The sequence below is a fragment of the Hypanus sabinus genome, chromosome 28 (genome assembly GCF_030144855.1).
Source record: "Hypanus sabinus isolate sHypSab1 chromosome 28, sHypSab1.hap1, whole genome shotgun sequence".
NCBI classification, from domain to species: domain Eukaryota; kingdom Metazoa; phylum Chordata; class Chondrichthyes; order Myliobatiformes; family Dasyatidae; genus Hypanus; species Hypanus sabinus.
The window spans coordinates 25,929,414-25,943,630 of NC_082733.1; the positions used below are offsets into that span (position 1 = coordinate 25,929,414).

Genomic DNA, 14,217 nt, shown 5'->3' on the forward strand with positions numbered 1-14,217 from the left:
GATTGGGAAAATATGGTCAGTGCTGGATCCCAAGAGGAGGAATTTGAAAAATGCCTACTAGATGGCTTTTTAGAGCAGTTTGTAGTTGAGCACACCAGGGAAAAGGCAATTCTGAAATGGGTGTTGTGCAATCACCGGATTTGATTAGGGAGCTTAAGGAAAAGGAACCTTTAGGAGGCAGTGATCATACTATGGTAGAATTCATGCTGCAGTTTGAGAGGGAGAAGATAAAATTAGAGGTATCAATATTATTGTGGCGAGAAGTAAATTACAGAGACATGAGAGAGGAGCTGGCCAAAGCTGATTAGAAGGAAACACTAGCAAGGATGAAGGCAGAAGAGCAATGGCTGAAGGTTCCGGAAGCAATTCAGAAGCTGCAGGACAGATACATCTCAAAGAAATGGTTTAATGGGGGGATAAGTCAACTATGGCTGACAAGGGAAGTGTAAGAGATCACAACAGCAAAAGGGAAGGAATGCAATATTGCAAAAACTATTGGAAAGCCAGAGGATTGGGAAGCTTTTAAAAAACCAACAGAAGGTAACTAAGAAAGCAATAGGGAGATAAAAGATGATATATGAAGGTAAGCTGGCCAATAACATAAAAGAGGGGATACCAAAGGATTTTTTTCAGATATATAAAGAATAAAAGTGAGTGGGAGTGGGTATCAGACCACTGGAGAGTAGTAACGGGTGTCAAAGAAATTTTGGACAAACTTAGTAGGTATTTCATGTCATTCTTCACTGTGAAAGACACCAGCAATATGCCAGAAATTTCAGAATGTCAGAAGGGCAGAAGTGAGTGTAGTTACTATTACTAAGAAAAATGTGCTTGTAAAGCTGAAGTCTGAGGGTAGATAATTCATGTGGACCAGATGGACTACATCCCAGGCTTTGAGAGAAGAAGCTGCAGAGATTGTAAAGGTTGTGGTGATCTTTCAAGAATCACTAGATTCTGGATTGGTTCTGGAGCTCTGGAAAATTCCAACTCTTTAAGAAGGGAGGGAGGCAAAAGACTGGAAATTATAGACCAGTTATCCTGACTTTGGTGGTTGGGAAGATGTTGGAGTCCATTATTAAAAATGAGGTTTCGGGGTACTTGGAGGCACATGACAAAATAGCCCAATGTCAGCATGGTTTCCTTGAGGGGAGATATTGCCTGAGAAATCTGTTGGAATTCTTTGAGCAAATGAGAGGCAGGATTGACAAAGGAGAGACTGTTTTCAGAAGGCCTTTGACAAGATGCTGCACATGAAGCTGCTAAAGAAGATAAGAGCACATGATGTTACAGGAAAGATACTAGTATGGATAGAAGATTGGCTGAGTGGCAGGAGGCAAATAGTGAGAATAAAGGGGGCCTCATCTGGTTGGCTGCCAAGGACTAATTGTGTTCTGCAAGGGTCAGCATTGGGACCTCTTCTTTTCATGTTATATGTCAATGATTTGAATGACAGAATTAATGGCTTTGTAGCCAAGTTTCTGGATGATACAAAAATAACTGAAGGGGCAGGTAGTGGTGAGGAAGCAGGGCCTTTGAAGAAGGACTAAGCCAGATTATGCAGGGAAGTTTATGATCATCCACTTTGGTAGAAGGTGTTTTCTAACTGGGGAGAAGATTCAGAAATCAGAGGTGCAATGGGACTTGGAAGTTCTCCTGCAGAATTCGCTAAAGGTTGGCTTGCAGGTTGAGTTGGTGGTAAGGAAGGCAAATGCAATGTTAGTATTCATTTTGAGAGCACGAGAGTATAAAGGGAAGGATGTAAAGCTGAGACTTTATAAGGCATTGGTCAGATTGCACTTGAAGTATTATGAGTAGTTTTGTGTCCCCTATCTAAGAAAGGATGTGCTGGCATTGGAGACAGGCTAGAGGAGGTTCATGAGAATGATTCTGGGAAAGAAAGGGTTAATGTATGAGTAGCTTTTGATGGCTCTGGGCCTGTACTCACTGGAGTTTAGAAGAATGAGGGGGAATCTTATTAAAACCTACTGAATATTGAAAAACCTAGATGGAGTGATGTGGGAGGGATAATTCCTATAATGGAGCAGTGTAAGACCAGAGGGCACAGCCTTAGAATAGAAGGACATCCCTTTAGAAAAGACATGAGGAGGAATTTCTTTAGTCAGAGGCTGGTGAATCTATTGGAATCTTTTGCCACAGATGGCAGTGGAGGCCAAGTCATTTTAAGTAGAGGTTTAAAGTAGAGGTTGACAAATTCTTGATTAGTAAGCGTGACGAAGGTTATGGGGGGAGAAACAGAAGAATGAGGTTGTGAGAGATAATAACTCAATCGTGTTTGAATGGTGGAGAAGACTTCATGGGCCAAATCGCCTAATTCTTCTCTTGTGTCTTATGGTCTTAAGGTGGATGAAGTGGTAGGGGGAGGAGGATTTTGCAACGAGGTGGAGTATTGTCTGGAATTACTCTCTACAGTAACTATGTTTGGAAAGGAAATTATCATTGTCAGACACCTTATCTTTTTCAAATGTTCTCCAGTCACACTGTGGGAACCAGCAATTTCTGAGTGTCTGCTTACTCACCATAAGTGAGTTAAAAGATGTGTTTTAGGAATCTGAAACCAAACCAGAGAGTGTTGCTCACATCTGCCCCACTCTGGTTTTACAGTAGGCTGCACAAAGGCCCTTCTTTCAGTTCTCCACTGGTCCAGTCCAGCAGACAGCAGTTTATTATTCTCCTCGTCACCCTTTACCCACAACATAGACCAGTTGAATTCAAGCCAGCCGATACTGGGAGTCACGGATGGTGTGGAGATGCCCATTTTGAACTCATATGAAATTGAGACCTGAGCTCCAGTGAATATCAGACTTCCAAATTAGCTCTTCGTTATCTCCCACTGTCATGCCAGCTCCTGGCATCGACCCGATTTTTACCCTCGGCAACTCACGTCACATGCCAGCTTTAATTACACGTCTAAATGGCTGTGGGTTTGGTTCTAAAGTGTTTTAAATTATCTTTGTGGTAACATTTTGCGTTGCTGTCTTTAATCATCTGTTTTATTATTAGATCTTAAACCAAGAGGTGTGGTGGTAAACATGATTCCAGGACTTCCAGCCTACGTTCTATTCATGTGTGTTCGCTACGCAGACGATACCAATGATGCTGACATGTTGAAATCCTTGATGAACTCCCTGACTGTTGGTATCAAGGAAGTTGCCAAGGTAGAAGAACCATTGGAAGTGTTTAAAATGTTTATTTTTTTCTTTATAATTAAGTTTGCAAGCGATGGCTTGTTTCTTTTAGCTCGTTTATTTGGGGGGTTTTTTACAAATGATGTATTAATTTTAGAATTTCACTTGAATGTTTGACACAGAAAATGAATTTCATCCAGAGGTGGAAGTACTTTTAAGATCTAGATGACACAAATTTGGAAATGGTTGTGTGGGATTATGAATGGACTCAGTGAACTAAAACTACTCCTCATTTTCTCTCTCCCCTTCCCCCCCATCTCCCCCTCCCTCTATCTCCCTCGAGATCTAGTTAGCATTTATTAATTTATTCTTACAAATTTTGCTGTATTTCACAGAATCACCATGCAAATTTTGAAATCCTGTCTTTCTGGCTTTCGAACAATGTCCTCTTTCTCAACTGCTTAAAGCAGTACAGTGGAGAGGAGGTAAGGTCATGCTTTGTCTCGGAATTCTGGATTTGTTCTCCACTTTTAAAAAAATCTTCAGTTTCTATTCCAATATGGAAGTTCATAAGTTGCAATTTTCAATTAAAATTTTCATCAGTTTTACAATCTATACATTCCATTGGCACTTTTGACATAAAACTGTTAGCCACAGCTTTGCTTCTGTATCTTTGTTTATGGCTTTTTAGAGTTCAGGACCATCTCTAATGGTTCTCAAGATACTGGTAGAGTCACTGGAGTCCACCCGGTGAATTAATTTCCTTCAGTGCAACCATACATGGTGGTCCTGGTCTTTGGTTGGTGGTGAAGGAACATAGCCCTTTTGCTACTCTGTTGGTCCTGTGCTACTGGTGGAATTGGATAAACCTCTCGACAGTGGTGAAGATGTTTGTAATGTTGGTTGGAAGCTAGCATTCTATTGATGTGTCCACATCAGGCTGCTGCTTGAGTATCCAGTGATCAGCTCTTTCAGTTTTGGTCAAAATTGACCGAGAAGAACTTTTCAGTGTTGATTGGACCTTTTCTGTCCTTGAGGTGATGCCAGAAGACCTGTCTAGTTTTATTCTCAGTGTTGCTGGTACCATTTTAACAACTTGCTCAGTCATTTCTTGGGATGTGGAATGATGTTAATCAGACTGGGTGAAGTCAATAGGTTTCCATCCCTAAAATTCAGAACCATTTTGACAAAACTCTAGTGGTTTCCTTAGTTACTGTGTGTAGTGTTAGCCTTAATGTTAGATTATTATGTAATTCAGTATAAATTCCCTATTTCCCATGTGCATATTTGAACCTGTTTATTCAAGCCCCTGGAATACTACTCCAGTTACCTAACCACTGTGCTAACAGACCCTTCTGCTCAACTTGCTGGCTAACTGCTAGTCCCAATTGCCTGCTTATCCAAATGCCATTTAAATGCTATAATTGTACCCACCTATCACTTCCTCTGGCAGCTTGTTCTATATTTATACTACACTACGGTGGAAAAAGTTGTCCCTTGAGTCCCTTTTATATTTCGCCTCTCATTATAAACCTATGCTCTCTAATTTTGAATTCCCCTACCCTGGGGAACTGACTGACTATTCATCTTATCCCCTCATGATTTTATGATACATTTGTAAAGTTACCTCTCAGCCTCCTATGCTCCAGTGATTGTCCAGTGATGGCAGGGTACCATGTAAAACCAATATTAAAAATGTTTTAATAGCAAAAATTTTTAACTCATTTACTTCCTCATTTTAGGAAAATGTCAGGATTTCTTATTTTAATCCACTGAATCATAAGTGTAGCTAGCTGGAATATTCTATACTTTCACATTCTCCAGGGAAAACCATTGGAATAAGGACAAATGTTAAAATTATAAAAGGCTTTCCTCATCTCGTTAACATACTGTAGGGACTGAAGGGTCATTACCTTGGTCTTCTCAATATATTGCTCATGATGTAGGATGTCATTGATGAAGGCTTGTGGGTGCAGTGTGCTATGGCTGAGATGAATGGTCTCCTACTCTCATTTTCCTTGTGTTAGCTATAACATCAACTAGCTCCATTGTTATGCCAGGTCCTTGGTCCCACACTTGTTTGAGTACTATCTTAATATCAAGAGACACACGCAAAACGCTGGTGGAACGCAGCAGGCCAGGCAGCATCTATAGGAAGAAGCATCGTCGATGTTTCAGGCCGAGACCCTTCTAGTCCTGAGTTCTTGCCTCAGCTTTTAGTTCCCTGTAGAGACCAAAGTTGTAATGATCTAAGTATTCCTATTTATTTCATATATACATTTAAGTTGGCAATTTTATAGATCCCAGGTGAGACAGGTATTTCCAGTTCTGGCCTTTCAGCCTAAGATCTTCCAATTTCTAATTGAGGCAGGCAGAGGAAGTTTACTAGTCTGTCTGCGCTACGTGGAGAATTCAAGTCGAGATTAAGCCTATATTTGGATTTTGAAGAATGAGAGGCGATCTTATTAAATCTTAGAGAATTTGTTACAGGGCTCAGCAGGATAGACACCAGAACAATGTTGTGCCTATTGGAAAGTCTCAAACCTAGTGTCAAACTTACAAACCAATAAATTAACTATACAGAACTAAGATGAGAGAAAAAAAAGATTCTCAGTGAATAGTGAGTTTTAGAGTTCTGCACCTTGCAGAGTTGTGCAGGTTCAGTTCTCGAGTTTATTAAAGACAAAGATCAAAGTTTTTTTTTAATTGAGGGGAGTTAAAAGATTTGAGGTTGGAGGGATTGAAGTAAAAGGCCTGAATCGTCTTCCCATTACTGTGATCTAATGAACAATAATTGCTTTAGTCGGTAGGTAGATAGATATGATAAGATAAACTCTCATATCTGAAGTAACACACAGGCACTACACATTGTTTGTTATTGGTTTATTTATAACATGTACTTCATGTTTTTATTGAAGGAGTTTATGAAGCACAACACTCTTCAGCAAAACAGTCAATGCTTGAGAAACTTTGACCTGTCTGAATATAGGCAGATTCTGAGTGACTTGGCTATCCATATCTACCAACAAGTAATTCAAGTGATGGAAAACGACCTTCAGCCAATGATAGGTAAAGACCATCTTCAAAAACATCACCTCTTGCACATCAGATGGTGAATTCATGCCCCTCCAGGAGGAGCTGTGTCGTCAAGCTGGACCCTTTATTAGGTACCTCCTGTACCTAATAAAATGGCCACTCAGTGTATAATCATGGTCTTCTATTGCTGTAGCCCATCCACTTCAAGGATCAATGTGTTGTGCATTCAGAACTGCTCTTCTGCACACCACTGTTGTAATGTATGGTTATTTGAGTTACTGTCACTTTCCTGTCAGCTTGATCCAATCTGGCCATTCTGCTATGACCTCTCTCATAAATAAGGCATATTTTGCCCACAGAACTGCCACGCTTTAGAAGTTTTATTTTTGTTTCTCACACCATTCTCTGTATACTCTAGAGACTATCGTGCATGAAAATCCCAGGAGATCAGCAGTTTCTGAAATACTCAAACCACCCTGTCTGGCACCAACAATCATTCCACGATCAAAGTCACTTAAGATCACAGTCCATCCCCATTTTGACATTTGGTCTGAACAAAAATTGTACCTCTTGCCCATACCTGCATGTTTTTATGCATTGAGATGCTTTCACATGATTGGCTGATTAGATATTTGCATTAACAATCGGGTGCCACTGAGTGCATATTGTAATGATATTACTTTGTACTCTGTCCTGAAATTTGGTTCCATTGGATCCACTGAAGTGCAGTAGGGAGTGTTTAGCATTCACAATTTGACATGCATTTCAAGAGAAATATGTATAACGATCTGTACTCATAACAACAGCTCCTTGTATATAAAGCAGAATATAATTTGACTCTTATTTCTCTGATGAGTGTAAATAATAAGAGTGCTTATGGTTAGATAAGATTAGACAGCAATTGAAATGGTATTGTATTGTTCATCTGAAAAGCTTTTGATGTGCAAACAAGAACTGTCAATTGCTTGTTGGTGTTTATTATTGGCTTTGTGCACACACTTTTTACTACAGCGATTTGTTTTGCCACAGTGCCAAACTATTGTCAAAAATACTAATTCTCAGTTACTTACTTCAGTGCCAGGAATGCTTGAACACGAAAGTCTTCAGGGCATTTCCAGTATGAAGCCAACAGGGCTTAGGAAACGATCTTCAAGCTTTCTGGATGAAGCAGAGCACTATACCATCTCGTCCATTCTGCAGCAGCTCAGTTACTACTTCAGCACCATGTGCCAACACGGCATGGACATGGACCTCATTAAACAGGCGGTTAAGCAGCTGTTCTTTCTGATTGGAGCAGTCACCCTTAATAACCTTTTCCTACGTAAAGACATGTGTTCATGCAGAAAAGGAATGCAAATAAGGTAAAAGTGGGAATGCACTGAGTATTTTACTCTGAATACTTAGTCATAGAAATGTACAGCACAGAAACACATCCTTTGGCCTATCTAGTCTGTACCAACCCATTTAAACTGCCCTCTCCCATCAACCTGCACCTGGACCATAGCCATCCATATCTCTACCTATCCAAACTTCTCTTCGACACTGAAATCAAACTTGCATGCACCTGATATGATCACATTTTTGTGTGTTAATTTTAATTATTTTGTTCAGGGCCCTGGTGAGACCACACCTAGAGTATTGTGTTCAGATTTGGTCTCCAAATTTGAGGAGGGACATTCTTGCTATTAAGAAAGTGTAGTGTAGGTTCATGAGGTTAATTCTCGGGATGGAGGGACTGTCATATGTTGAAAGATTGGAGCAACTGGGCTTGTATACACTGGAATTTAGAAGGATGAGAGGGGATCTGATTGAAACATATAAGATTATTAAGAGATTGGACACACTAGAGACAAGAAACATGTTCCCGATGTCGGGAGAGTCCAGAACCAGAGGCCACAGTTTAAGAATAAGGGGTAGGTCGGTTAGAACGAAGTTCAGAAAAAAACTTGTTCACCCAGAGAGTTGTAGATCTATGGAACACTCTACCTCAGAAGGCAGTGGAGGCCCATTCTCTGGATGCTTTCAAGAAAGAGTTTGATAGAGCTCTTAAAGATAGCAGAGTCAAGGGATATGGAGAGAAGGCAGGAACGGGGTACTGATTGTGGATGATCAGCCATGATCACATTGAATGGCGGTGCTGGCTCGAAAGGCTGAATGGCCTACTCCTGCACCTATTGTCTATTGCCTAATACACCAGTACAATTCCAATACAAACACCAGTGTTTCAGAGCTTGGTTCTGAAATAAGACTGGGACAGTTATGAGCTGTTTTCACCTGCTTGGTTCATTGATGCCTATGTCTTTGATACAGGTGCAACATTAGTTATTTGGAAGAGTGGCTGAAGGAAAAGAATATGCAGAGCAGCAGTGCAAAGGATACTTTGGAGTCGCTCTCTCAGGCCGCCTGGCTGCTTCAGGTCAACAAGACAACAGATGATGATGTGAAAGAAATTTGTGCAAGATGTTCCTCTCTTTCATCTGTGCAGGTAACATTTGCCTTTCATCATTATGTACTGACAGGCAGTTATTCTGAAATTTGTTTCCCTACTTGTCTCCTGTTCTCTCAGATCATTTGCCTTGGTCTGCCAATTTCTACTTATCTTTAATTTTGTTTCCTCTCACCTTTTGTGAATTATATTTTCAGCTTTGTCAATCCCTCCTGCATATTTATTGGTGCTCCAGTCTTCAAAATGCAGAATTTACCTCCTGAAATTACTCACCTGTTGGTATCTGATGATATCAATCCAGTCGTTCTTCACCCAGTATTCCATCCTTCCTCAAACCTATCAAAGCAGCAGAGAAATCTCTCAGTATATGAACCTCCTGTCTGCCTTCAGACTAATGTTCAAGTTCACCCCAAGTCCCTACTCAGAGTAATGTCCCAATATTGGACTGGCTTGATCCCGTTGGTTAAGACCTAAGAGACTAGGGTCGGGGTTCAGGAGAAAGGAATCGTGGTCAGTGCCAGGAGACGATTGGAAATTATTGCTGAAGCTGTTAGACAAACTCCTTTGGAATTTTTCCCAAACTTACCAATACAGTTTTTTTTCTCCCAACTAAAAACTATATTTAGATTTCTGAATCTTTTTATGACTTGTTACCTTAGTTTGTTTTAATGAATGATGTATGAATTCACTAATTTTTCACGGACCTCCTCCTGGTTTGATAATATAAACTGGTCAGATTATTCAGTCTGAGATGTTATGATATCAAGGCAATTACTTGCAAATCTCATGGAGTAGTACAGCTCAGAAACAGGCCCTTCAGTCCACCTCATTCCTGCTGTTCTCTTTGTATGTCACATGCACATCAAAACATACAGTGTCAACAACCAACATGATCTGAGGATGTGCCGGGGGCAACCCACTAGTGTCAGCGTGCTTCTGGCGCCAACATGGCATTCCCACAACTTACTAACCTGTGCACGTTCGGAATGTGGGAGGAAACCGGAGCACTCGGAGGAAACAAATGTGGTCACAGGAAAAACGTGAAAAACTCCTTCTAGGCAGCAGTAGGCATTGAACCCTGGCACTGGTGCTATCAGACCATTGTGCTAATGGCTATACCCTTTGCGGTACCATGCTGCCTAACTACATTAATCCTATGTATTTTGTTTTTTACATTTATAACCTTCTCTGTCTTTGCTAAGACAGTCTAAGTGTCTGTCTGTCTAAGTGACTCAGACATGGTAATTGTATCTGTTTCCACTACTAGCTCTGGCAGCACTTTCCAGGTATCAGCTGCTCTCTATGTAGTTCAAAACTAACCCTTCAGATTATCTTTAAAAGTCATTTTTTCACCTTAAACCTTGTCTTTTTGATTAATTACAGGAAAAAGACATTGACCCTTAGTTAGACTTTATCTAAACCCTCTCACAAGTTTGCCTGCTTTGTCAGTCCGCTTTGCTCAAGAGAAACAAATCCAGCCTATCCAATCTCTCCGTGCAACGAAACTCCTCCAATCCCAACAACACCTTGGTGAATCTCCTCTGCATTATCTCCCTGGCAATCAGGTCACTTCTCAATAATGGGCAAGACTGCATGTGATATTCCAAAAGTGGTCTAACCTAGTGCTTTGTAAAGTTGCAACGTAACTTCTCAACTTTCGTATTCTATGCTCCACCATACAAAGGCAAGCATTCTATTTGTCTTTAAACACCACCCTGTCTATTTGTGTTGGCATATTCAGGGAAGTATGCACTTAAACAACAAGACATCTCTATTCACCTACATTCCTCAGTACCCTACCATTTACTGCCTATGTCCTACTAATTTTTGACTTCCCAAGATGCATGACCTTTCACTTGTAGGGATGCGATTCCATTGCCAGCAGTCTGCCTAACTTTCTCTCTGATCAATATCCTACTGTAGCCTTAGACAAACCTGCTACTTATCCTCACCACCCCAATTTTTGAGTCTTCTGCAAGTTTACAAACTACACGTCCTACAGGTGCGTTCATTTCTGTATTTAATCATTTTTGGTTGCTTGAGTTGATTCATCTTATTTTCTGGATTAGACCATAAGACATAGGAGCAGAGTTAGGTCCTTTAGCCCTTCAAGTTTGCCCTGCCATTCAGTCATGGCTGATTTATTATCCCTCTCAATCCCATTTTCCTGCCTTCTCTCCATAGCCTTTGATGCCCTTATTAATCAGGAACCTATCAATCTCTGCTTTAAGTATACCCTATGATTTAGTCTCCACAGCCGTCTGTGGCAGTGAGTTCCACATACTTACAACCCTCTGGCTAAAGAATTCCTTCTCATTTCTGTTTTAAGGGGACATCCTATTCTGAAGCTGCATTCAGGTCCTAGACTCCCCCACTAATGGAATCATCCTCTGCCCATCCACTCTATCTAAGCTTTTCAATACTCATAAGTTTCAATGGGATTGCCCTCCTCATTCTTCTAAACTCTGATGGCTAGAACAAAGAACAATACAGCACAGTACAGGCCACTCAGCCCACAATGTTGTGCCGACCCTTAAATCCTGCCTCCCATATAACCTTCCACCTTACATTCCTCCATATACCTGTCTAATAGTCTCTTAAATCTCACTAGTGTATCTCCCTCCACCACTGACTCAGGCACCAATCACTCTCTGAATAAAAAACCATCCTCTAATATCCCCCTTGAACTTTCCTCCCCTTACCTTAAAGCCATGTCCTCTTCTATTGAGCAGTGGTGCCCTGGGGAAGAGGCGCTGGCTGTCCACTCTGTCTATTCCTCTTAATATCTTGTACACCTCTATCATGTCTCCTCTCATCCTCCTTCTCTCCAGAGAGTAAAGCCCTAGCTCCCTTAATCTCTGCTACAGATCCAGAGCAACCGAAAGCTCCTCGTACATTAACCCTTTCAGTCCCGGGATCAGTCTTGTGCACCTCCTGTGAGCCCTGTCCAATGCCAGCACATCCTTTATTAGATCTAGGGCCCAAAACTGCCCCCTTCTGGCTAAAGAAGTTCTGACAGTCTCCAGTTTCCTGTGTCTTTTGATGTAATGTGCTTTCCTTATGAGATTTTTAATTAATGCCAGCTTCCTCTGATCTTCAACCTATAGCGCAGCAAAGGTAGCACTTAGCTTGTCTCATGAACACTTACAATTGGTTACTGAGTTCCATGAGGAGGTATTCATTCACCAAACAGAACCTAGTTCATAGAATTTAAGGAAAACTTAATGGAGAAAAGAGCAACAGGGATATCTGTAAGAGAATTCTAGAACTTAGAATTGTGACAGTTGAAGTTGTGACTAGTGGTGGTGAAGTAATTAAATTCAGGAATGATGATGTAAACAGAATTGGAATAGGACAGGCGTCACAAGGGCTAGAGGGGCTGACATTTACAGACACAGTAAGGGTCAAGCCAGTGAAAGAATTTGAAAGTAAGGATGAGAATTTTAAAAATGAGTTGTTGCTAGAGATAATGATGGTTCATTCATTCATTGTGTGCCATGTCGTATGATGTGGGTGATTGTGGTCTTTCCTTGATCATCATTGTTCTTGGCAGATTTTTTGACAGAAGTGCTTTGCCATTGCCACCTTCTGGGCAGTGTCTTTACAAGACGGGTAACCCCAGCCATTATCAATGCTTTTCAAAGATTGTCTGCTTGGAGTCAAAGATCGCATAACCAGGGCTTGTGACATGCACCAACTGCTCGTATGACCATCCAACAGCTGCTCCCATTGGGGGCTAAGCAGGTGCTACACCTTGTCCAAGGGTGATCTATGGGCCAGTGGAGGGAAGAAGCACTTTACACCTCCTTTGGTAGAGGTGTAGCTCCACCCCATCACCCAACAGTGAAAGTGGAGGCAGATAAATTTATGAAAGATTGGGAAATTGAGAACAACGGGGAACTGACCAAAAGTGTAATTGCAACCAACGTAGATCAGCCATGATCATATTGAAGGCTGGAGCTGGTTTGAGGAGCATGGTAATCTACTCCTCTTGCATTGTTATGTGCTTGATCAGAAGCCACGGTAGATCAGTGAGAATGAGGGATGATGGATGAACAGGAGTTGTGAGTTGGGAAAGTGGATAGAGAGTTTGGCTAGTCTTTAGTTTACCCAGAATAGATATAGAGCATTCGGTAATAACCAATCAATTCTTAGGATAATAAAGGCACTAATGAGTAATCCAGCAGTTAGTGGTAGTGTTGGCAATGAATCTGTGCAGAATGAGGCAAGAGGGATTCTGCAGGTGCTGGAAATCCAGAGCAACTCTCACAAAGTGCTGAAGGAACTCAGCAGGTCAGATAGCATCTATGAAAATGAATAAGTACTCAATGTTTTGGGCCAAGACCCTTTATTGATGTTGAGGAAAAAAATAGGCAAATTTACTGATGGTCCAAAACTCAATTGTTCTTCAACAGTCTGGTTCAATTTTGCTCATAAGGCAGATTGAGTGGGTGGACAGGAGTTGAACGGGTGACATTATATGAAGGATTATTTCTGTACTATCCACTATAATGAAAAATAGAGTGACAAAGTGTAGTGATTTTCTTAATTGAGTTATTTTCTCTTTCAACTGGTTTTCAGTAATAATTCCTTCATACTGAACAGTTAACAGTTTAAAGCACTCAGGGATGTCTTTCTCCTGTGAATTTCTGATCCATGCTTAAGTATTTTGTTTCAACAGATTGTCAAGATCTTGAATTCCTACACGCCAATAGATGATTTTGAAAAACGTGTGGCTCCATCCTTTGTACGGAAAGTTCAGGTGAGTAAAGTTTGAAGAGATAAAATTTTGATTCATCCCCTATGCATAAATATAGTGTTTCCCCAAAGATGGAGCTTCCTTATTGTTTGGACATGTTATGGATTACACACTTAACAGAGTCTAGTTCGACACTGGAAAAGTAAGAGGTATGCAAATTTAAAAGCTCTTTCTCGTGACTTCATTTTGCTCATTTTAATTTTCTGCAAGCTTTGATGTAAGAGCTATTGGAGAGCAATAGCTCTGCAGTCACTGTGCAGTGTTACTCGAATGCGATATGCACACGTAAATGGTGTTTATTTTGTAGGAGGCTAAATTCATTTGATCCCCTCGCCCACTGCTAGTGTACTCAGAATAGATGGATATTCAGTTCAGGAACTGAAGAGCCTAATTTAAGCAAACAGAAATTAAAACACTAATTTCACCTGCTGTGCGCATTACTTTCCCATGGCAGGGTAGCTCGTCTATAGTAATTGGGTCACCCACATTCCTGATTCCATGGCATTTATGTTCCATCTTCATGAGTCATCACTGAGCCATAGAACTGTCTGTGTAGTCAAAGCACCCCTCAGTGTTTTGAGCTGCAAAGAAAATGTGGAATTTGCAAACAATACACAATGTTCATGCAGAATTGTTTGAAGTTACAAAGACTCAGAAAGCAATGCATTTAAAGTATTATGTGCATGTCACCGGCAGTTTCCATCAGAAAGAAAATACCCATTATAGTGGAAATAAAATCACAAAGGCTTAAAGGTCTAGAGTTACGGAAACTGGAATTTTGCGCACATTGGTATATATAAACTGAATCAAGTTCCTGCTGTTGTCTGTAA

General features: G+C 40.8%; 1 protein-coding gene across 3 annotated transcripts in view; it reads left to right on the plus strand.

Moving 5' to 3' along the window:
- The window catches only part of LOC132382506 (unconventional myosin-Vc-like), a 127,029-nt gene that overhangs the window by 108,138 nt on the left and 4,674 nt on the right, over window positions 1-14,217 (plus strand). For all 3 annotated transcript variants that reach the window (XM_059952774.1, XM_059952773.1, XM_059952775.1), the window contains 6 exons: window positions 3,022-3,176; window positions 3,542-3,631; window positions 6,065-6,215; window positions 7,258-7,543; window positions 8,493-8,667; window positions 13,310-13,390. In XM_059952774.1, the coding sequence (XP_059808757.1) occupies window positions 3,022-3,176; window positions 3,542-3,631; window positions 6,065-6,215; window positions 7,258-7,543; window positions 8,493-8,667; window positions 13,310-13,390 (938 nt within the window). The remainder of the gene's footprint in view (window positions 1-3,021; window positions 3,177-3,541; window positions 3,632-6,064; window positions 6,216-7,257; window positions 7,544-8,492; window positions 8,668-13,309; window positions 13,391-14,217) is intronic.